Source organism: Leptinotarsa decemlineata, unplaced genomic scaffold (genome assembly GCF_025532065.1).
Source record: "Leptinotarsa decemlineata unplaced genomic scaffold, Ldec_3_MD MMD2_tig00026361_RagTag_RagTag, whole genome shotgun sequence".
NCBI lineage: Eukaryota > Metazoa > Arthropoda > Insecta > Coleoptera > Chrysomelidae > Leptinotarsa > Leptinotarsa decemlineata.
The window spans coordinates 3205610-3228396 of NW_027412704.1; the positions used below are offsets into that span (position 1 = coordinate 3205610).

General features: G+C 36.4%; 1 protein-coding gene across 2 annotated transcripts; it reads right to left on the reverse strand.

Annotated features, from left to right (window-relative positions):
- Window positions 1-2131: 2131 nt before the first annotated feature.
- Window positions 2132-18791, reverse strand: LOC111517583 (arylsulfatase B). 2 transcript variants are annotated; one of them, XM_074184949.1, is made up of 7 exons: window positions 18711-18791; window positions 14641-14800; window positions 10931-11157; window positions 9207-9462; window positions 7920-8077; window positions 5444-5579; window positions 2132-3451 (listed from the first exon to the last, which is right to left on the reverse strand). In XM_074184949.1, exons 1-7 carry the CDS (start codon window positions 18759-18761, stop codon window positions 2598-2600), a joined length of 1842 nt encoding a protein of 613 aa, XP_074041050.1. In that variant the 5' UTR covers window positions 18762-18791; the 3' UTR covers window positions 2132-2597. The 2 variants fall into 2 exon arrangements, with proteins under 2 accessions (XP_074041050.1, XP_023029567.2); XM_023173799.2 differs by lacking the exon at window positions 18711-18791 and adding an exon at window positions 17902-18136.
- Window positions 18792-22787: the final 3996 nt, after the last annotated feature.

The window sequence follows — 22787 nt, forward strand, 5'->3', positions numbered from 1 at the left end:
TGAGAGTTGTCGTTCATAGAGAGGCGACAACTGGTTGAGGAAAAAACAGATTTCAACAGATAAACAATGGATTATGGTGTGTAGGTTATCACGGCCAGTGTCTAACAAATTGTACGATGTTTCCGGGTTTATTAACCGTGGTCTGCAGGTTTTTATACCTGACGTTTCGTCTGCTACTGCGGTACAGTACCATCTGGTCTGGTCAAGAACTTGTGTGCATTCGAAATCAATGGCAGTAATCTGAGAAGCCCTGTTCTGCAAGTGTCGATGTATCTGTTAGGCCATAGCAGAAACTTTTTTTTTTTTTTTTTGGTGTCCGAAACTTAAGATGAGATTACATTATTATGTTGTGGAGCTCTCTGACGTGACGACGAGTGTGAAGGCTATTCTGTTGTGTCGTTATTTTGAGTCAATACTGTGGTGGCCATTCAATAGTTAGAATTCACGCGCCATTCTGCGCGAGATTTAGAAACATACTAGTATGTAGTATGGAATCAGTGTCGCCAACTGGATGAACTATAAAGTCGCTACACGTGAACCAAAATTCCGCTACACTTATTCATATTCCACTACACTTATATATCTGACGCAATCAGTTAACTCATGCGTCCTATCCAAAATTAAATACCACAGAACTTACAGTTTGTAGTTTGTGTACCCTTTAGATACCACAAAACTGAACTGTCACTGACGTCAGGAATCAAGATCATGCTAATTTTCAACCGCGCAACTCAGTAGATGGTACCCAATTTTCTAATTTCACAGCAGTTAATTTTTGAAAGCTGTCTTCTCGACCAAATATTTCTTAGTTGGAAATAATTATTTCGAAAAGTAAAAATAAATATCAATTTGTTCACGTACGTATAGTCACACTGAGCTCTTGAACGATCATTCGCGACAGGTCTAATCCATCCTTTCAAATTGGAATCAGACAACCTATGTTGAGAAAAAGTTTGTTTTCGAGACTTTCTGTATTTTTTTTCAAATGCCCCGTTTCCGTCAATTACAACTGCGGTAGCTCTTGCGCTCAGGCTACAATCAGATGACTCTAGACAGTCGAAACTATTAGTTTCAAAATATTGGAGGTTATAAGTTTTATGAAATGAATGAAAATATCCAAAAATATTCTTCTCTATAACGTATTGACTGTGCATTCAATTATTCAAGTGTCAGCGTCGAGTGTTGTCCACTGCCTCTTCTTCCATATTTTTTTCAATATTGATTATTTGTAGAAAATTCCGCTACTTTATGTTCAAATCCGCTGCGCCGCTACCGTCGAGTAAATGCCGCTACAGTAGCGGAATTCTGCTACGGTTGGCAACTCTGTATGGAATGTTTTGACGCGTCATAACCCCTACCTAACCTAACCCCCACTACTGTTCTGTCGCCGATGGGAATCGGCCAATCGCGTCCCGACACACTATCAACTAAGATGAGATTTTGATGCGCATTCCAAACTAAATTGTACCTGCCCCAGAAGATAGCTATTGGTCACACAAACTGATGTCAATAGTGCAGTTATCTCGACATTTTCACAATTAACAAAGTGTCCATCCAGTTCAACCTGATATATTAAATGTGTAATAATACACATTTAATATATCACGTTTTTTCTCACTCATTTTAGAGTTATAACTCACTCGCTCACTCACAACTCAACTTATAACTGGCTGTTGCGCTACTGACAATGCGAAATATGACAGTGGGCGGAGTCTTTTAACACAGAACGATTTTACGTTTCTGCGCTGAGTCATTTTAGTTGGCATTGACTATAATTTAATCCAATCATATGAAATTTATGGATATATACTCGATGTTTATTGCCCATATCTAGGACGTTCCATTCAACTGATTTTCCTTTTTTTTGTATTCTATCTGAAATTGTATATGATGTATTGGAAACTCTTTCTATTGCTTGTAAATAAACACATTATTATTATACTTATGGCGCGTTACGGCACACACACATCCGTATTTGTTACTGAAGAGCCGATAAGGCTCTTCAGTAACACCGTTGTAAGTGAAATTTTACTTCTTCCATTGATTATATTGTGTAGAAATCCCGTAAATGGTATCTGATTCGATCCCATTACGAATGTTTGGAATACAAATATTGAATACATTTTTGAATAAAAAACAATTTTTTTATTGAGAGTCGTGTTTTCATAAAATTTACAAAATATAAACAATGTTCACGTTTTTAATTTTTCTACTACAAATGGATTTTTTGATTTTCGGTACAAGTAGCCTAAATTATTATTAAAATTTTACTGTGAACAATTGTCGGTGATTGGTAAATGAATTTTATCATTCAACCAGTCACTTTGGTCTACTTTTTTGTAATAATAATTATAATTTACATTTGTACGTAGGTAGCTTTTGTATTCTCTTGATCATTTTATGAGTAGATAGAAAGGATACATTCTCATTATATTACAAAGGCGTTCCAATAACTACTTTCTCAAAACTACCAAAGTTAAGGATGATTTTTCCTAAAATTGAAAAATATCCAAACATTAATACCCACAACACTATTGAATGCCATTTTCCAACAAAAATGGCACCAATAACAAAACTACAGTCAACTAGATTTAACTCTAACAGGCATTTGTCTCATTCAACGGCGTTTCATCAAAATGACCGTTGAAGGTAGGGGCAGGTGTTCTCTTTCTCTTAATTCTACAGTAGCTGAGGAATAATAAACCAATCACAATAGCCAAAACAGCAATACCAGCGAGAGATATCATTGTTATAGCTAATGGCGAGAGTGTCTCCAGGGGTAGTTTCGTCTTGAAAACATTTTCACAGTCATGCCAGTTTGTCCAGACACCTCCCCATCTATCTGGATCAGCGTTCGAATCTCTGGGTAGATTCCTAGGCGGTAGCGCTGTCTTTCTATATTGCACTATCGCTTGTTCTAGATTGGCAACTATATTAGGACGTCTGGAAGCTAAATTGACTCTTTCACAGGGATCATCTTTGATGTTGAATAAACATGGCGATTTGAGCAGGTCGCACTTGGTTTCCTCCAGTTGATCTTCAACATTGACTGCATTGCATTTTACTGTTGCTTCGTTTCTCAGCTTGAAAATGGTATTTTCATCTAGTAGCTCGTTACTGAAATTCCTGTCGATCTGTTTCATGCCCTTCTCTTTGATTTGTTGGTATGTTATGACACCAGCGAATGCGGTTCCTGCTTTGGAGTTCAAAATCAGTTTCTTGTCGTAATGGTAGACACTGTTGTTTCCTGGATCGGCAAACCACCTGTCCTTTTTCCCATTGGTGGTGGATCCGTAGATATATTTCCATCCTCCGCGTCTTATTGCGCCATAATGTGGGCCAACGTCGTCTATGTTGTAAATCAGTTCCGTCCTGGGGCTTTCCGCCCCTTCGGAGATGGTTTTCCACATGTCTAAACCGTCTATGTTTGATAGTTCACTCTTGTTGAGACCTGTGAAACGAAACAAGATGTTTGTGATAAGATAACAGATTTAATGAAATCGACACAAATCATTATATCAGTCATCAAGGGAGAGGAATTCAAATATAATATGGATGGTCATATGAAATCTGTCTTTGAACCACGCTTGCATCTTTCATAGTAAGTCTTCGAAATTCACCATAATGACCTATGATCAAACTATGTTTTTATTTTAGTGAAGTCTACGTCAACTTTATCAAATAGTTCTGCTCAACTTTCAGTGTTGTAAAATATCGGGGTGTATTAACTACCATTGTGATAGTAACGTAAAATATTATTTTATTCATAGAGATCGAGGTCGATCACCCGTTTCTTCGGTGAAAAAGTGTTTGAACTACTTTATGACTGTCTGACCTTTGAGCGTCGTTGTGGTCATGTACAAGTTGGGCTAGACTAAACAAATGTATCTATTAAATCCTGCCGATCATTATACGCTTGGGGAAGTTAAAAACGCTGAGATGAGTTTTTTGTGGCTAGCTTTACTGACACGAGGGCGTGGAAGTTTTTGCGAGAGACACAGGGAAGTCGGTTACTGGAGCCCGTCGAGACGAGTTCGGGGGTCTCATCCCTCAGCCTTCGAGGCTGAGGAACGTGGCCTAAATAGGAGAGTTATTTTGTTTCAAAGTGCGTGGTGCGAAATTTAAGGAAAATCTGTAGTGAAATCGTAAGCCGGTATTGGGTAACGGGAAGTTGAATATAAAAGTGTTGGTGTTGAAGACACACCGGGTCAACGTAACCGATGGTTGACCATGAACCACCCAAAGAGGCGTTATGTGAGTGTTTGTTATGTTTTTTACTAACCAGTTGATGTTTAGAGAGAGTTCACATATTATTTTGTCTGAGTTCACTTCCTATTTGCAAAGAGGTTATATATTGTTGGGTTCCTAGTGCGGGTTGTTTAGCTAGAGCTCATATTACAATTACAAAAAAAGGCCCAAATTTAAAGTTATACACAACTCTCCCTGAAGTAAAAGTAAATCAATCAATCGAGAAGAGAATAGTAAATGAAAAGTATTTTAACTAAGATTAAAATTCAGTTAGAGCATCGGCATCGTTCTGGAAACATATAATGAGAGAGAATATAAGTAGGTACACCAAATGACCAGATTTCAAAAAGACCGGCCTTCGTGCGATCGGCACACAAATACGGCAATAGCGAGAGGGTTACAAAATTGCTAGACAGTTAAATATTATTTCATTGGTGACCCAGATATATAAAAACCCGTAGATGTTACATCGGAGTCATCAGCAATGTTAACTATCTGGCCTTTGATATCTGCAAGGAACACATTACATAGGTATACATTGAAAAGGCAGGGGCCGAATACCGTACCTCGAGGCACCCCGAATTTTATTGTTTTGAATTCACTTAAAGTTCCTTGAACCTCAACGCATTGTTATTTATTATCCAAAACAGTTTTCAATTTTGTCTGTAATGTTTTTTGTAATAGTTGTATCTGATAATATAAATGATCGTTTGTCATTCACTGCTAACGAATTTTTCCAGTTACTGTCGAAAAGTTACCTATACAATAGTCAAAACTGTACTTTACTTGTTTCCAATTTCCAAAATACATTTTTATTCAGTTTCCAACTGGAATGGATGAATTTTTGTGGAACTTCAGAAATAATATTCCGAGAGATATTGCTTAATATACTGCCAATGATAAAAATAAGTGAATCCATCAATTATTTGGATAACCTTTCACATTTAGAATGAACTAAAAGCTTATATGAGAAATTGTCGAATTTGGGTTCATATTTATTTATTTAATCCCGATATTTGAATAGAAAATGAAGAAGTTTGAAATCGAATACAGAAAAAACCCTGTTGTTCAATATTTGAAAATACACGGACCCAAAAAAGACGAATTGAAAATAAAATTCACAGTTATTGGAATCAATGTTTTCAAAACTATCAATATTTTTATTGTGTTTTACCAGTATTTAAATGCCATTTACCTGCAGCTGAAAAGAAAGTTGGCAACCAATCTGTAAGATGCATGAGTTGGTTGGATATTCTTTGGTTCTTTTTGATGAGTGGACTCCATATTGCGGCTAGGTTTCTTTGAGCTCCTTCCCACGAAGAATATTTAGCCTGAAATTCGAAAAATTTGAATGAATACTTCAGTCACATTGAGAATAGGTTGAATAAGAAAAGGAGGTCAAGTGATCTATGCTAGAGATGTTTTGGCGATCCACGTTTGAAAAAGTATTTGAAATCACACTTCGATCATGATGCAAACCTAATTCTCTAAACATAGACAGAGGGAACAGTTTTATACAAAGAAGAGCTAGTCTTTAACAGTCTAATTCTTGTTCGTTCGGTCAGAAGCAGGAACGAACAAGTATCGGAAGGAACTTGTTTTAGTTCTGTCAGGTCCAGTGACGGCTCGTGCATTGGAGAACAGGGGAGGCTTAAGTCATATAGACTATATAAACACAGAAAGTCCCGCCGGAGGCGCGAAAATTTTTATGTTGTTGCACGCTTTGCTTAATACTAAAGCTGTTCTACCACATTACCATCTTTGACATATCTAAAAACGATTGAAAGTTGTGATGTACAGGTAATATCGGTATTTTCATCAATTTCCCATGCAAAAATAAAACACTTTCAATCTCCTTGCTTATATTTTCCTTAATAATGTATGCCACACTGTCTATAATACGCTCATTTTGGATGGTTTTTGAGGTGCCCGAAAAAACGCTACCGTTTAAGAAAGTGCCAAATTGTGAATCATATTTACCCCACACGAGGTAAATTTTTTTAATCGGAGTATCCTATTTTAGACCACGTTTGGTATTCGGTTTGTACGGAAAATAAAACACAGGGTCAACAAAAAAGTTTTTCTCGTTTGATGGAGCCGGTTAACCAATCGTATTTATCGTACCAACTAATATTAAATCCACGACTTTGTCGATTATCTGACGATTTATTTGAAATCAAATTTGGTTGAGGCCTTCCCAGAGTTTTAATAATGTAAAATTTATTAATATAATATTAATAAAATCATAATTATTTGTCAATATCTTTTAATTTATTGCGATGAATAGCTTCAAATTTTATGGGGAGGCTAAGCCTCCCTTGCCTCCTCTGACGAGCCGCCGCTGGTCAGGTCAGTGTCACATAAAATGAAAGTGTCATTGATTCTCTTACATTCAAGATATTTTGTGGGATCCTCACTAGATCCAAGGTTATAACCGAGATTTTCTGCAATTTTTTCTCAAGGACAAAACACAAGCACTACAGGAAAATCTTTGAGGTGCTCTAAGAGCGGTGCCTGTGCAAAAGTACCGATTCACATTGGATTTGAATCGCTGGAGATTAAATCCATTTGGAAAAACGTTCTCAGTAAATTTATTCCACATACGCACAGTTCTCCAAATGAAAGAGTTCTCAAACAGTAGGAGTTCGAGGTGTACTGAGCTGAATCTCAAGATCATTAGCAGTCACAGATTGTCGTGTATTTCTGATATGTGCCGCTCTTGGTGGAATCAAATGTGTCAAGTCATTTGAAAACCTCCTGTGAAAGTATGTATAAACGAGAGACAAATCACCAACCTTCCTTCGATGCTTCAGACTATCAAGGTTGCTCCAAAGAAGGTCTTATCTGAGTTCTATAGAGCCTCAGAAGTTGCTGAGGTGTGTACAGTTTTCTGGTTCGGAACAGTGTTCCAAGCTACAGAGAAGCAGAATTTGCAATTCCAGCGACATTGGTGTCCATTTTATTCCTCAACAAACTTATTGGAACAGAAAGCGGAATTGTCTGTCCTGACATTATTATAGCTGGTTGGGAAACATTTATCTTTTTAGGAGAAAACCGAAGCAATTGAACAAGAGTATTGATCTAGAGTTTTAGGAGGGTTAATTGCATGTGCTAGGCTAGACTAACCGACAAAGTGTAGCCTAGACTAACCCACAAGTCGGCTGTGGTGGAACACGCAATCAGTGAAGGAAACTACAGAATCCTGTTTGAAAATACGAAACTCGTTGCCCCCAACCAGGGATACCATAGCCGACTGGTACGAGAGGCAATAGAGATTCACAGACACACGGATAATTTCAACAGAAAAGAAGAAGTTGTAAATCTCCTCTGAATAAGAAATCCCATTGTAAGAAATTTAAGAATAGCAAATAACCCTACAGGTAGAAAAGGGTCGACGAATGTTTTTGACAGTTTACTCAATCCAGGTTCAGGTATTATCACACCAGCCTACCTGAGTCAACATAAATACGCTTTACGTAGCCGTAAAATCCAAGTCATGGGAGATTAACTCAGGACTGAAGAGGCTTAACCATTTTGTTCATGTACTTTGCAAGATTTTCCTCCATATTCAATAACTATTTGCCAAGTTACTTTAATCTAGTTGTTCTTGTGATATTTTTAACACTATAATAATAGAAAAGTAAAATAATATAGCCTCTTGTTTGACTTACCCCTCTAAACGGATAATTGGATCCATGATTTGCGTGAGTTCCTTCGGGCTGGGCACCATTGTCGGAGAAAAAGAGGATTATGGAGTTTTCTAGCATATGCTTTTCTCGCAGAGCTGCAATAACGCTGCCTACACTCTTATCCAGCATAGATACCATTGCTTGAAAAAGAAGAATACACGGGTACTAAAGTCTCAGGTATCGTACCAAAGTAATAGTAATGGTTTCCCTAATTTTTATACAGGCTGTCTCGTGGTTCAGTTGAAAGTATAGAGAGTACATCCAATGTGGCACGAGCTATGTGGCACGTAGCGCTGTCCTGTTGAAGCCACATATCGTTGGTATCCAGATCATCCAATTCAGGCCAAAAGAAGTTGGCAATTATTAGCCTATAGTGCTCGCCGTTGACTGATGGCCTGACCAACGTCGTTCTCAAAGAGATATGGGCCGATGACGCCGCCACAACCCGAAATCCGGGATGAATTGGACTCTCTTGGATCTCATATGGATTGGTGTCGACCCAAATTCGACAATTTCATTTGTTCACGTGCACATTCATCTAGAAATGGGCCCCATCACTGAATATTAAAGTATCATTTATACTAACATCAAAATCATTAAGTACAGTACTGCGATTGATTTTGGAGCCGGAAACAATACATTAGATTTACTATTAATAATAATCAGACAGTGGTTTGAGGCTGCCCCTGTGAAAGCTTTGAGATCTTCATTTATCCAACAACAAGCAGTATCAGTCGTGACAAATGACAACAAATTTGACAGATGTAGCTTCAACAACGGCCGTTCTTAATTGTCAAAGATCGGAAGTCCCTCTTGGAAGCCCCTTTCCAAAAATATATGAAAAGATACTTGAAATATTTGATTTACTCTTCGTTTCGATGCTCTACGAATATGGTTATGAAAACCTACGATTATCATTTGTACATACTCATCAGTATTAAGCTAGATAAACGTAGTTCCATTCCTTGCTGAATAACTGCGCTTTTCATTTGATAAAAAAAAACTGAAAGAAGAAAATGATTTACGCTTCCCATCTAACTTCAGTATGACAAGAGCAGCAATTCTGACTGTTATTAGATGGAAAAAGTCCTAATACTGAACTGAAAGACGGTAAAACATTACTGCAATTCAATATCCGTCGTGGTATTAGCCGAGAAAGCTCGATGCTCCGAATATGTTTCGAAACATTAGTTTTTTTAGTATATTCTCTTCGATTCAGTGATCTAGATTGGTTGGAGGAATCCCGAATTGCGGAAAAATGAAAATTACCTGCATAAACACGTCTCTCGGGATCTTCGATGTGTGCAAACTTGGCAATTTCTTCGTCAGGAGCTTGAAGAGGATCATTATCATTTCCTGTGTGCGGTGCAAGATGGGCCATATACATGAACATTGGGTTCTTAGTGTCGTGCTCACGGATCAACCTGACAGCTTCTTCGGTGAATAAAGTGGTGCTGTATTTTCCTTTGGCGCTATAGTCTACATCCATGCCCCTTCTCATGTCGTATCCATATTCGGAGGTGTACTACGAAATACGACAGCTCAGAATAAAATCATATTTATTGATCCACAGACGAACTATCAACAGGCTATCTATCAGAACAAACAGGGCAATACTAGTTGATAGAAATAACATGTAAAAATACAGGGTTTTCCAACGAAAACTTGACCTCCCCTGTAAGCTAGAAACGCAGGTATAATCGAAAATTTCAGAGAACACGTCAATTTTTATTTCTAGGGAGACTAATTCTGATATGGAAGTCACACCCGAAACTTCATTCTCCTGCGGTCAGCAACTAACCCCCTATTTTTTTCAATGACATGGGGGGTCGAGTGATACATCATTTGAAACGTATTTTGTCCCTCTATTACTACAGTAATTTTTTTCAAAATTGGTTCATTCTTTATTGAGAAATGGAATGTTGAATATTTTATTTGGGAAAAAACAGAAAATACGTTGTCGCTCATTTTATTGGGGAAATCAGCAAAAATAATATCAATAGCAACACAATCAACAGATAAAGTGTTCAAAATGACCTCCATTTAGTTCTATACAATAATACAGTCCAGGGCCGTAGCGGAAAAAATAACAGGGGGGAAGGGGATTCCAAATTTTCCCAAGCACATCAGCAAAATTTCCCAACTTTCGAAAAAATGAAAACCGAGGGATTAGTTACTACTATAATATATTAATTTTCTTACATAGCTATCCAAAGATTGGCTGAATGCTTATGCCCGTTAGGGTATGCACAAACAAAAATAAATTTTGATAATTATAAAAATAATAATGGGAATTATTCTAGTTTGGACCAAGGTTCTTGGTCTTCCACCATATCGACCATGTATAGGAATATTCAATACAAATGAAAGGAAACAACACTAACTTTTTCAGAAGTCGAAAAAGCAGGGGGGGAAGTTCTCCCCTCCCCCCATGCCGACGGCCCTGATACAGTCTACTTTCGAAAGAGTTCCTCGCATTATTGAAGATGTGTCGGAGTCAGAAATCGGCACTCCCAAACAATTATTTGTCGCAGGTCTTCTAGATTTGTAGTATTCATTCAATTAGTACTAAACGTTTTGAAATGGACCACACTGTTAGTTTTTCCTGCACTTGTAGTTTTTGTTGAATCTAGTTGTCGCAGAACAAAAAGTAGACAGTTGGCCACTGTCACTTCTTCACGAATTATTATTCACGAATTATTATTCACTCATTCTTGTTCACTGTGTTCCAACATGGTTTATTCTACTGAAAAAAGAATAGAAATTGTTGCAACCTATAATCGAAATAATGAATGTGCTAAAGCTGCTGCAAGAATTTATAATACGAATCAATCAGACCACAACGTGAGCCATCAATACGTTAAACAGGGGGGTTCAAGTTTTCGTTAATAACGCCCTGTATATTAAAATATCAAAACGACGAGATCTATTCAAGAAATTAATAATTTTTGTTGAGTTAGCAATAACGTTGCTCCATTTTTTGATATTCTTACCGTTGCATGAGTCATGTGAGAATAGTAGTCCTGCAGCCCCTGCCAGTAACCATAGTGTGTATCAAAACCTCTGTAAGTGGGAGTGTATTCCTTTTCGAAGAAACCCAAATGCCACTTTCCAATAGCATGCGTGGAATAACCATTTCTTTTCAAATGCTGCGGCAGAAGAGTCTCATTGAGGGGAAGTCCCCAAGGTTCTGGTTCCAAGATAACCAAATGCTGCATACCTGAGAATTTTTGAATAGGTAAGCTAACCAGTAATCATCATAATACCAACATAGATGAATACTGAATAACTGAAAATTAAATTGCTTATTTCGCAAGGATGTAAAGTATATTCCTATAGATTTTGTAAGTTGTGTGGATGACAACCAATCTTGATTTTTACGAAAAACTTGTAAACCTGATTAAGGTAGGCGGGAGCCCTGTTGGGGTTTTTGGGACCTCAGTAGAGCTTTCGATTGACAAATTATTACTGAAATTGGAGACATATGGAGTTAGAGTTATTGAACTTCAATAGTTTTAAGCTGTTTACATAATAGAACTCAGTTTGTGAGCATAAACCTGGATGGCAAGAAGATTTATTGACATCTGGCAGAATCTTTCAGGATTGGCTCACTCCATGGCGTTTATTCACCCTTCGAAGGGTGAATCAAGCTTCGAAGCTTGATACCAAACAGGTGTTGGACTACAGTAGGGATGAACTACGATGTCTAACAGGCCTTCTTAGAGGTCACTGTCTTTTGAATTATCATATGCAGAGACTTGGACTGTCGGAAGACAGTTTGTGTCGCCTCTGTTTGGAAAATGATAAAACAGCAGAGCACATACTTTGTACCTGCCCCGCTGGGGACCAAATCAGGTTTTTAGAGTTCGGCAGAGCCGTACTCTTACCATCTGACATGAAAGACCACTCACCATACAAACTAATCGGCTTCGTTAAGAAGCTGGGTCTACTTGGTCGAGTGTGAATAGGTGTGAGTCACAATAAACCCTTGCAGGTTGCGGTGGAGCGTCGAATAGACCCGCTCACTTTGGACCTAACCCAACATAACCTATGTGAGCATAAAACAGAAATATTATGACGAGTAACTAATAACTCGAACTCGAAATGGGAGTGCTGCCGGGGTCAATTTTAGGCCCTATCCTCTTTATAGTCTACGTTAATGATATAGAGAAATGAAATGTAAACAGCATACGCTGACTATTTTACGTTAATTTTATCAGATCTGAATGAAAACCGTCTACTAGAAGAAATGTATGAACAAACTGATTACAAATTCCTCACACGAGTACTTTTATTCAGAAAATTGTCTGGATAACCTGATTTTGTTGAAAAATATTAGAAAATATCTGTCATTTCAAAGTTTTGGGGTGTGGAAGATCGGAGGTAGTCCGTTCCTGACTTTGTAGCACAACTGATTCCTGCATGAAGGCTCATCAAAGCAATTCATTTGTTTAGTCAATCACCAAAATTTAGTTGATTTTGAACATCAACTTGTAAAATGATCGAAGAAAAACAATCTTCATTTTGTAACTTCGAGGGCCCCTAACTTGGTAACGAAGGATTTTGGGAACAAAAGTTATCTGAAGTACTGATTATATTTTGACTCCATCTATACATTCCCGAGAGGAAAAGAGGAAGCCCAGGGACACCCTGTATAGATTTTGGATAAATCTAAAATTATTTTTAATGTTGAATATTGTTTTAGCTTACGAAATTGTAACTCTTAAATCTCACGAGCCAGTCCTGAGGAAGCCATAGATATTTCTACCACAACCTTCATTTTCTTTTAAGTGCAGAAAAATGAAATAGATCGATTAATCGCATATATAATTACGAGGAAACCGACCACAAAGAACATGCTTTGCATTTCAGTCCTATATTCGATTACAAAACTCGGTCACAAAATTCCATAGCGGCAGATCAGGAACTGGTCTCTGCAGCAAGATTGCGGTCAATGTTAAAGACATTGAAAAGTAATTCGACCGAATACACGGTCCGTGAACATGACGCAATTCCAATCAACAGGATTCGAGGTGAAAGAGCGAGCGCTGAAAAATTAGTAACCTTTAAGGTGAGACGATTTCGAATAGTCACGGCGACCATACCAAATTGATTGTTTAAGATTGGACGAACATCCCAAAATTATCTGACAGAGATTAACGTGATCAATTGTGACAAGTTCTGGAGGTCAGGGCAATGTCATCAACTCCGACCAAGAAATTCCTGCAAAGGAAGACTGAGAAATATATAAGAAATGTGAAGAAAGATGAGTTAACTAGAAATCCGTTATAACATCAGACCTAAAAGTTAATTTCCCTGACAGAAATTTCTTAAATCTTCTTATACAGGGTAGCTAAACGAACACGAAATGAAACAGTTAACAGGAGTTGCGTCAACAATTCACAAGAAAGGAGTCACGTTGATTTTTGTATTCGTGACTCCCTCCACCCCAAAATAAGGGTAATAATTGTCTCAAAATATATTCTAAGAGTATCAATGTACGGTTTACAAAAGTGCAACGTATTTGAACCACGAATCCAACCACCAACAATCGACTGAAAGAGGAATCATCACTCTAGGAGACGGCGCTTTCGGTCTGTAATAGGAAGGAAGCTCTCGAAAAGGAACTAGGCATCATCAAAAATGATCTCCAATGGAATGGTTACTCCAAAGTGATGGTGGAAGAGACTTTGGCTGAAAGACAACAAAAGCCTCGCAAGGAAGAGAAGCCGTCACAACCAGTACTTGCACTTCCCTACATCAGAGGATTGTCGGAAAGGATAAGAAGAAGTGGACCCAAGTACAACATCAGAACCTGCTTCAGATCCGGAAACACCATCTGTAGCAGCCTCACGAAAACTAGGCAACCAAACGCGGACTGCGATTCCAAGAATTTCATTAAACGGATACTCTGCGAGTGTGGAAAATCCTATATCGGTGAAACGAAGAGGTCATTGACAGTTCGCATTGCTGAGCACAGCGAGGAGCAAATTGGAGATAGCAGAGCATGTTTGGACTCATCGCAGAAAAGCGAATGCGAGCTTATGTGACGGTCGTCACACAGTAAGTGACTCTATTCGATTCTACACTTTAATCCGCGAAAGTTTATTGTAGTTTACACCTATTCTCGACTAGAGATTGCAATTCGGCAAAACGGGATCCCGCATTACCGCGGGATCCCACTGCACTTACCAATCCACTGGATCCCGCACTTTGCAAACGCGGATCTGCGAATGTCGCAACTTTGAAATCCTGATCAGCACCACGACGGGAAGACAAAGAGTACAAGCTCTACCATCAAGGCCGGAAATTTCTTTGTGTGGTCCAATGAAGTCCCGATCGTCGGTTAAAATGAAAGTCAAAAGTCTTCGACGTCTTTCTTCATCATTATAATGCCAGCTTGCATCCACCAAATCAAACAACTGATTATTTGAAACAGAAGAACATGGTGATGATGGCTGATTGCTGTATTCTCCTTCATCGCCTAACTCTTTTATTTACCTAGGCCGAGAAAATGGGTGGACCACGATATTTTTCACCTCAAAAAGCCATTGAAACCTTCCAAAACCTTGTTTTTGGGGGTGGTTTCGAGAATTAAGTTGAACACAGGGGAAGTGAATATTGTGTAAAACAATGAAACAGTTTGCTCAAAACACCCTTCTTCCTACACTCAAACTCACCAAGATAGTACGAATGGACTCACCTAAATGTATGGGGTACTTTCCGGTCAAAAAGGCTGATCTAGATGGAGTGCATAACTCTTGTGTATAATGACTGTTGAGAATGACACCATTGTAGGCTAAAGCATCTATGTTGGGAGTTGGTATTTGGTTGCTGCCATGGAAGCCGACATCGTTGAAACCCTGAAACATGGTCACTCAATATAGATGATCCAACAATAACAGTGGTACATTTTCCCGGTTCTCAACTTTAGGACACTGAGTTCCATTTCAATTTTGACAAGATATTTTTCTCGCGAGAATGTATATGTAATATATAAAGGAGGTTTATTAATATTCCATAAAAAGTTGCAACAAGTATTTTCACATCGTGTTCTAAGCAAGAAACTCTTTGGAAGGTTCGAAATAGATGGACATTTCAATCTAGCAGACCACTATTATAATATTCATGCAGTCATTGTTCACTGTGGTTTTGGCGTTGAATTTGGTCATTATTACGCCTTGGTCAAAGACGAAACGGACTGATTTAAGTTTGACGATAGTCGTGTCACGAAGTGTTCTGGCGATGTATTGAATCTATTTAAGCCTCTGGAGACACCTCACATTTTGTTTTATGAGAGAGAGTACAATGGTAGATCAAGATCTTCAGATAATGTGGTGCTGCATGTTTTTCCGCGTTTTCCTGCAGCTGAAAAAGCAAATGCGCCACTGGAATCAATGAAGTCGCCCCGGAGCGCCAATAAATTTTTGTTGTAGTATTTATTTTTATCGGTGTTTTATAAAATGGAAATAATATAGACGAGTATTATATGAACCACATATACTGTAACGAAACTGAAGCCGTCCCTGACCCATACCCCACACCTGACACCAAATTGTAACAAATTAAAGAATTAACTGTCTTAAACAAATTTATGTCTAACAATATTTCACTATCACAAACTAATTTATATTTAACACTTAGCAACTAACAATTTATTTCCACTATTTGAATTCCTTGTTTAACCGCTCGATTCACTTTCTAAATTCAACTGCCCTTTCTGGACGAGAAGCCGACCTTTTATATCGGTAAAAGTCCATCGTAGAATTCTGTAGTCTGTTCGGTACTCGCCTAGACTTTTCAAGGCTGTTTCAGGCTGCATTCTTTCGCGGTGATACATGTATTTATTTGATGAATTGGCTGGCGTATGGGCTTCAGAGTCGTTACAATACATTTTCAAGTATCAACCTATTTTATGCCTCAAAAATTTATGCAGCTGTTTTTTTACGATTTTATAATCGTCAGTCCAATTTTTTTCGGGGGCTGCGAGCTCTGCCAAACTCTATAAACCTGATTCGGTCCCCAGCGGGGTAAGCACAAAGTATGTATTCTGCTGTTTCATCATATTCCAAACAGAGGCGACACATGTGATGATTCAAATGACAGTGACCTGTAAGAAGGCCTGTTAGACATCATTTGTGGGTTGTTAATTAGTCGCCAAAACTAGTTCGATAGTTCTAGAATCATTTTGGATAGTACTAATTGAAGAAACCCAAACACTAATGATATTAGTTCAATAACGCAGGTTCTTGACAATTCCGGAACAATAATTGCCTGAACCCTAATGAGTCTAAAAATATGTTGTATGTCTACTTGCCAGTGCGTTTGCGGGCTTTATTATTAAAAACGCCTCAACTGGTGTGGGTGTAGTTTTCACTAATTTATTTGGCGAGCTCCCTTATAACATTTAGTGTTTGATTTCGACTGGTTCAGAAATAAAGAAGTTATGCGAGTTTGAGGAATCACGTGAAATAGTAGAAGGTTTATTTATGGTGCATATTTTATGTTGTAATTCAAAACTTGCCAGAGTAGATCGGTTTTTTATACCAATTCGTTTTCAAACTCCCATTTTGTTGTCATACTGATAATATAATTTACAAATCACTTTAGAAATAGAAAATAAGGCAAGTGTAGCTTTTGTTGATACATTAGTAATAAGGCAGGCTGGTTTCATGTTATGTCTTATCCAAGGTTTGTCCAGAAGAATTGAGTTTTGTTCAAAATACTTATTCAAAATACAAAACTAACATTATATCCTATTAAACAAGTTGAGAAAACTGTTTAACGATGTTAAAAACTGGTTTGTAAAGTGAATTACTTGATCTGTTGAAAAGTTACAAAATAATACTTGAAAAACCGCATTCAACAACATAAAAATGATTGCAAACAAAAAAACGAAAACAAATCCAATGAAACCGCTTCAGCATTATAACATTTAATTGTAAAACGTGATTTCAACTGCGGTGGCGTGCAAATTATAGATAGAGAAAGAAATTAACACAAAGAAGTTTTTGTTTTTATTTTTTCTGAATTTAATTTTAAAACTGTTTTTACCAGTATTTTATCACTCCCTTCATGTAAGAATAAATGAATTATAATCATTCAAAGTAAGCTTCTGCTATAGATTCACACATTTTTTTGTATACAGATGGAGAAGCAGAAACTTAAACTTTACTTTCTCAACAGATATTTTCTGCTGAAAATTGAAAGTACACTCCTTTCAATTTAATTTTCGCTGATATGTTATCAAGGACACTGCAGTATATATGTCCAAGCAATTAAAAAGGTAAGTAAGTAAGTTTCAAGTTTCTATTAGTTGCGTCAGCGAAACGTCGGGAAAAAATTCCAAAAATCGACTGTCTTCAACCCGAATAAAAATAGTCACAATGAGAACCTCGGCCGCAAAAGCCTTAACAATTTTGACTTCATTTCTGTCCTTGTTCACACTATCTATCTGGATAATCAGCAATAGTTTTTAATATATTCGCAAAAAAGAATCTTGTTTTTGTTTAACTGAATTGATTATAACTTTCAAATTGTTTCTTTGCTCAGATCGTGAATTACTCTGGATAAAATTACGAATTAAAGGATATTTCAATCATAATCTTCAGTCAAAGTGAACTCAAATTTTTCAAAATGGCTTTTGTGAACTATATTAATTACGAACATATGTTACATTATTGTTTACAAAAAGAACTGAAAACAATTATAAAGTACCAAATCATTACCATGCCATTAAGTATAACATGTTGTGGAAATAGTACACAAAAAAACGTGGAAATTTCCTATTGGAGATTTTCGATGACGTTTATTTTTGTACTTTTGCAGAACTGTGGACAATTTGCAATTGATTTTTTATTTAAACTCCCACTACAATATTTTCTCTGCTGCTTCCAATGGGCAAGGTTTATTAAACACTCTTTATAATGCTAATATTCTCCTCCACTATTTCAAATCGGCTTACCATATCATCAGCAATGATGACAATAATATGGGGCTTTTTCTTTTCCGTGGAACCAGAATCAACTAGCACAAAAATCACTGGGAGGTAACGAAACCACATCATCTTGAAAAAGTTGAAGTTATTGTGACATTATAAATATTAACGATTCAAAATCAGATTATCCAACCGTTTAAACGACGAATGTATTCAAAATAAAATCATTGCGGTGGAAAACAACGAGTGGTGTCGATCAGTGGAGATGGAAATAATACAATCTCTTTTCGAGCAAGCTCATTAGTAAATCATTAACATGTGTTTATATATAAAAATTGTAATAACTGTTTCATAGAAAAATGTGTTCTAATCAATGATAATTAATTCATTCAGAAATCTAAACAGACGACTGATATATCGCGGAGCAATAAATAGATTTGCGGAACTTTTATTTTTCTAGCGTTCTGAAACAGTAGAATTTGACTGACAATTTCCGATAAATATTCAATAATGATAATTTCTTCCAGGAATACACGTGGATAAACCAGTCACTCTTTTATATTATACTAGCTAGTCGCCCCGGCTGATACTAAATATAAACAGTCAACTAGTTTAGTGATCCAATAATTTATCTATCTGAAGAAAAGTTGGTTGGTAACAGTATCAATTTTTTCTTAGAAAAAAATGTTCTCTTGCCAACGTTTCAAATATAATTAAATTCTTCTTCAGGGCTCTGTAACAATGAATTTTCATAAACATACCTCCCACAAAACTTATGCGATTATTATCGTTTCAATTTCACAAGAAATAATGAGTTCTTGATTGAATTATCTTACCAAAAAGTAGTTTCTTCGTGTTGATATTACTATTTTAAAAACTATAGACATATTAGATACATTAAAAAAAACGACATGAAACAAACGAATTGCTTTATTTGTGATTCTGATAAGGTGGTGTCTGTTTTTTAATCAAGGGCAGAAAGAAAAAGAATGAAAAAACGGTAAATTATTCAGGTATTTCACTTTTCAAATTGAAATATGCAGTATTAAGGCCATAGACATCTCTTCTAGTGTTAACACTAGACTCGTGTTTCAAGATAGACTAGACTTAACACTAGACTTGAAACTCGTGTTTCAAGATACCGTCCGGTTTGACCAACATAACGTTTGTGAAACTCACACAGTTCAATTTGTACACTATATTGGATTGTATGTCTTGTGTTTTTGTTTTTTGTTTCGAGAAAAAATGCTTTCCAACTGTATTTTCATTTGAAAAGGCGACTCTGATTTGTTCGGTACTGAGTGGACTCCAAGTTTATCAGATACATTTTAAACAAATGGAATTTTGTGATAGTTGGATTTCAACCTTGTTTTTTGGGAAGAGGTACTTATTTTTTCACTAGGTAGGTAATTCTCATATAATTGGAGATTTTTATTATGGAATTCAGAATTGGAAATTGAAATCAAGAGCAAATGCCAAATTTTAGCTTCCTAGGACTTACCAGTACCGAGGAACAGCGGTGAATGTGTGTTAAATACCTTTCGCATTTATAAGTATATATGACTCTTACTCTGGTCAACAAGTAGTGTCTTCTATGTCAAACTTTTTTCTCCACCTACGGCTTCGCGCCTCAAAGCCGAAAATACTTAAAAAAGTATGAAAAATTCAAAAGTACACGCCATTAATTATTTTTTATGAATACTACATACTACATTAGAACATCCTCAACCCAAAGACATTCCACTCTTCGGCGCACGAAAGCATATAAACGAAAAATTCGTGAATATATATTTTTCCTATAAACAATATTATATTATGAAATTATTCAGTTGAAAAATTATCATCTTTGTCGTTTCTGATCATTCGTTTTTATTTAGTCTGGCAACATTACTTGACGTTGAGCTGCTATCGCGGGGAATCCCTGATCAGAGACCTGCTCGGGACTTCCCCTCAATAGAAAGCCAATTGAAGTATCGCTTGGAGACGCTGCCTCGCTTCATGTTCCATTATAATTTCTGAAAGTATTTGATGTGAGAATAAACAATAGTGTTACATAGTTTTAAGAAGAAAACACGTGTTTAATTAAGATTGACATGATGTTTTTTTATTACTTTTGAGGGTTTTTTCAAAGAGTACATACGTAAACATTTTAGTGTTTCCTAATGAATAATGTTTAGTTCAAAGTGTTTTTTTATTTTACTAACCCTTCTTCCTGCACCATCAGAGCAGGGCCTCGCGAAATGTACCTTGCCCCCACCCATTGAATTTAGGTCTTGCGCCGCCACCGACGAGGTGTCATTTGATTCGGAATAGCGTGTAGATGATTTTTGAAGAAATTCACGTTACCCCTACAAAAATTGCAAAAGTTATAAACAATTAACTGAAAAAAAAAATAGAATTTGGTTTTTTGTATATATTTCAAAAATTATTTGATTTTTTTCGAATATGAAAAAAGATTAAGAAAGAGGAGAAAATTTACCAAGAAAAGTCCTATATCCCGGAACTTTTTGACCAATGTTTATAATTTTCCAAGAGGGTTGAAAATACGTTCAAAAACGGGTACTCTGGCTCGTGCAAGACTTTGAACTTTTAATGAAAAAATATCATTCCAACTTATCAAATACCAAAATTAAAAATTTATAAAATTCAGGCACCTATCGTGATTTTCCAGTCATGCATTTTTAATTAACAATTTTTGTCTACTCAAGCGGGAACATCGTAAGTGCGATGATTGTTAAATAAGAAATCTGAAATTTTTTAGAGCAATTTTTGAAAGGTCTCAGAATAGATTTCCGTTGGAAAAATAATAAAAATATTATCTTTCAATTTGTTATAGACAATTTATTACTTTGATTAAAAATTAAAAAGCTTCATTAATCATTCAAAATAATTTTTTATTCAATATTACTATCGATCCGTGTTTTTATAATGAGAAGCTACACGAAAATGATTTTTTTTAAATTTGTATGTGCTGTTGTTTAAAATATTGATATAAACAAACGCGTTTTTTATCAGATAATTAAAAACAATTTTTGCAACATAGCTTTTAAAGCAAATTATGATTTTAAAAAATTGCTCTTTAAAAAAAAGTTGTTTATTGCTTAAAGCCGGATTTGTTAATCAACAATTTTTTCCTATCACCTGCAGAAGATATTAAGGAACCATTTTTTTCAAATGATAATTTATTTTGCTCTTTGATAAACGAAAAAAAAGTGTTTATTGAAATTTCCCTTGTTCATTTGATGAACAATTTGTCATATAAACGATTGAATTTTTTCTATATTTTTTCATTTTTATACACAATGTAATAAAAACAACCATTATTATTTCTCGAGAATAACATATTTATATTTCATATCGAATTCAAAAATTCTGTTCTCCTTTACTCCATCATTCTTACCATCTTATATAATTCATAAACTAATTGAGATACGATGAAAAAACTAAGGCCTATTTATACTCTAATAATTAAAGAACAAATTTAGCCCAGAACTCCAACTCTTACCCAATTATTTATTCCATTTATAGCATTTGTTTATAACTCGGATCACATAGCCGTAGGTACTTGGTAGTTTTTCCATCAACAACTGTTCAGCTCATCTCCGCCAGAAGCAGTGAAGTTCTCAGAACTCACAAGTATACTTCGAACGTCATCTGAGGTTGCTAGATATCACTGTGGTGTATAAAAAAAAATCTCATAACTTCGCTGGAGCGTGTCTATAGTCTAGATCAGCGGTTAGCTGATTATCCACAACATGAGAGCTAAAAATGAAACGGATAGCAGTTCAGCCGGATATTCGGAAAACATTGCCATTTGGTGCATCGCATGTGTAGGCGGTGTGCGAAGGATAGGGTGGTCCAATTCGGATATTTTCGTTAGTTTGAAAGTGGTTGGATATTTTCGTTGATAAACAATTGTCTCATTCATTGACTTATTGTATTGCTCGCAGTGCATCTATCTTTCAGCACCCCTCAGCAGTGTGTACAGCTAAATACTTTTTTCTGAAGCTGGACTCATTTACAAAGACAATCGAAATTGCTTGCTACCTCTTGATAAAGAGAGCTTAGTATTTATTTACCATAATTTGCCCTGAATACTGATTCATTTTCTAAGTTGTAGCATTATTGTGTGATTACTGATTGAATGTTTTAAGCAATACTAACTAAATAAAGCAATCAACTTCCTAAAATAATGTTTGAATCCGGTAATCAGCCGGATGGGCGCTAGTAATCCGGTACTCGGCCGGATAGTATTTAGGCCACTGGATAGTTACCGGAAATCCGTTTCATAATTTGCCCTGAGTGCATTATGAGTACTAATTTGTGTGATTACTGACTGAATATCTTAAGCAATACTAACTAAATAAAGCAATCAACTTCCTAAAAAAATGTTTGAATTCGGTATTCAGCCGGACGGGCGCTAGTTATCCGGTACTCGGCCGGATAGTATTTAGGCCACTGGATAGTTGATATTCGTTTTATAATTTGCCCTCAGTGCATTATGAGTACTAATTTGTGTGATTACTGAATGAATCTCTTAAGCAATACTAACTAAATAAAGCAATCAACTTCCTAAAAAAAATGTTTGAATCCGGTATTCAGCCGGATGGGCGCTAGTTATCCGGTGCTCGGCCGGATAGTATTTAGGCCACTGGATAGTTACTGGATATCTGTTTCATCTCTACCAGATACTCTCAGAATAAGCGAGTTTTCTCGTGGAGATGAGTTGTGATTATTTTTGTAGTCTCTGTTACTCTTATAATAATTATGTTATCCTTCGATTGTCCAATTTATTTTTTCTTTCTTTTTTTTTAAGGCTCACCCACTATACTACCTAGATCTCTCGCCACCCGACTACCGTCTTTTCAAGCACTTTGATGGATTCATCACCGGTAGAACCTTCGTCAATCAGG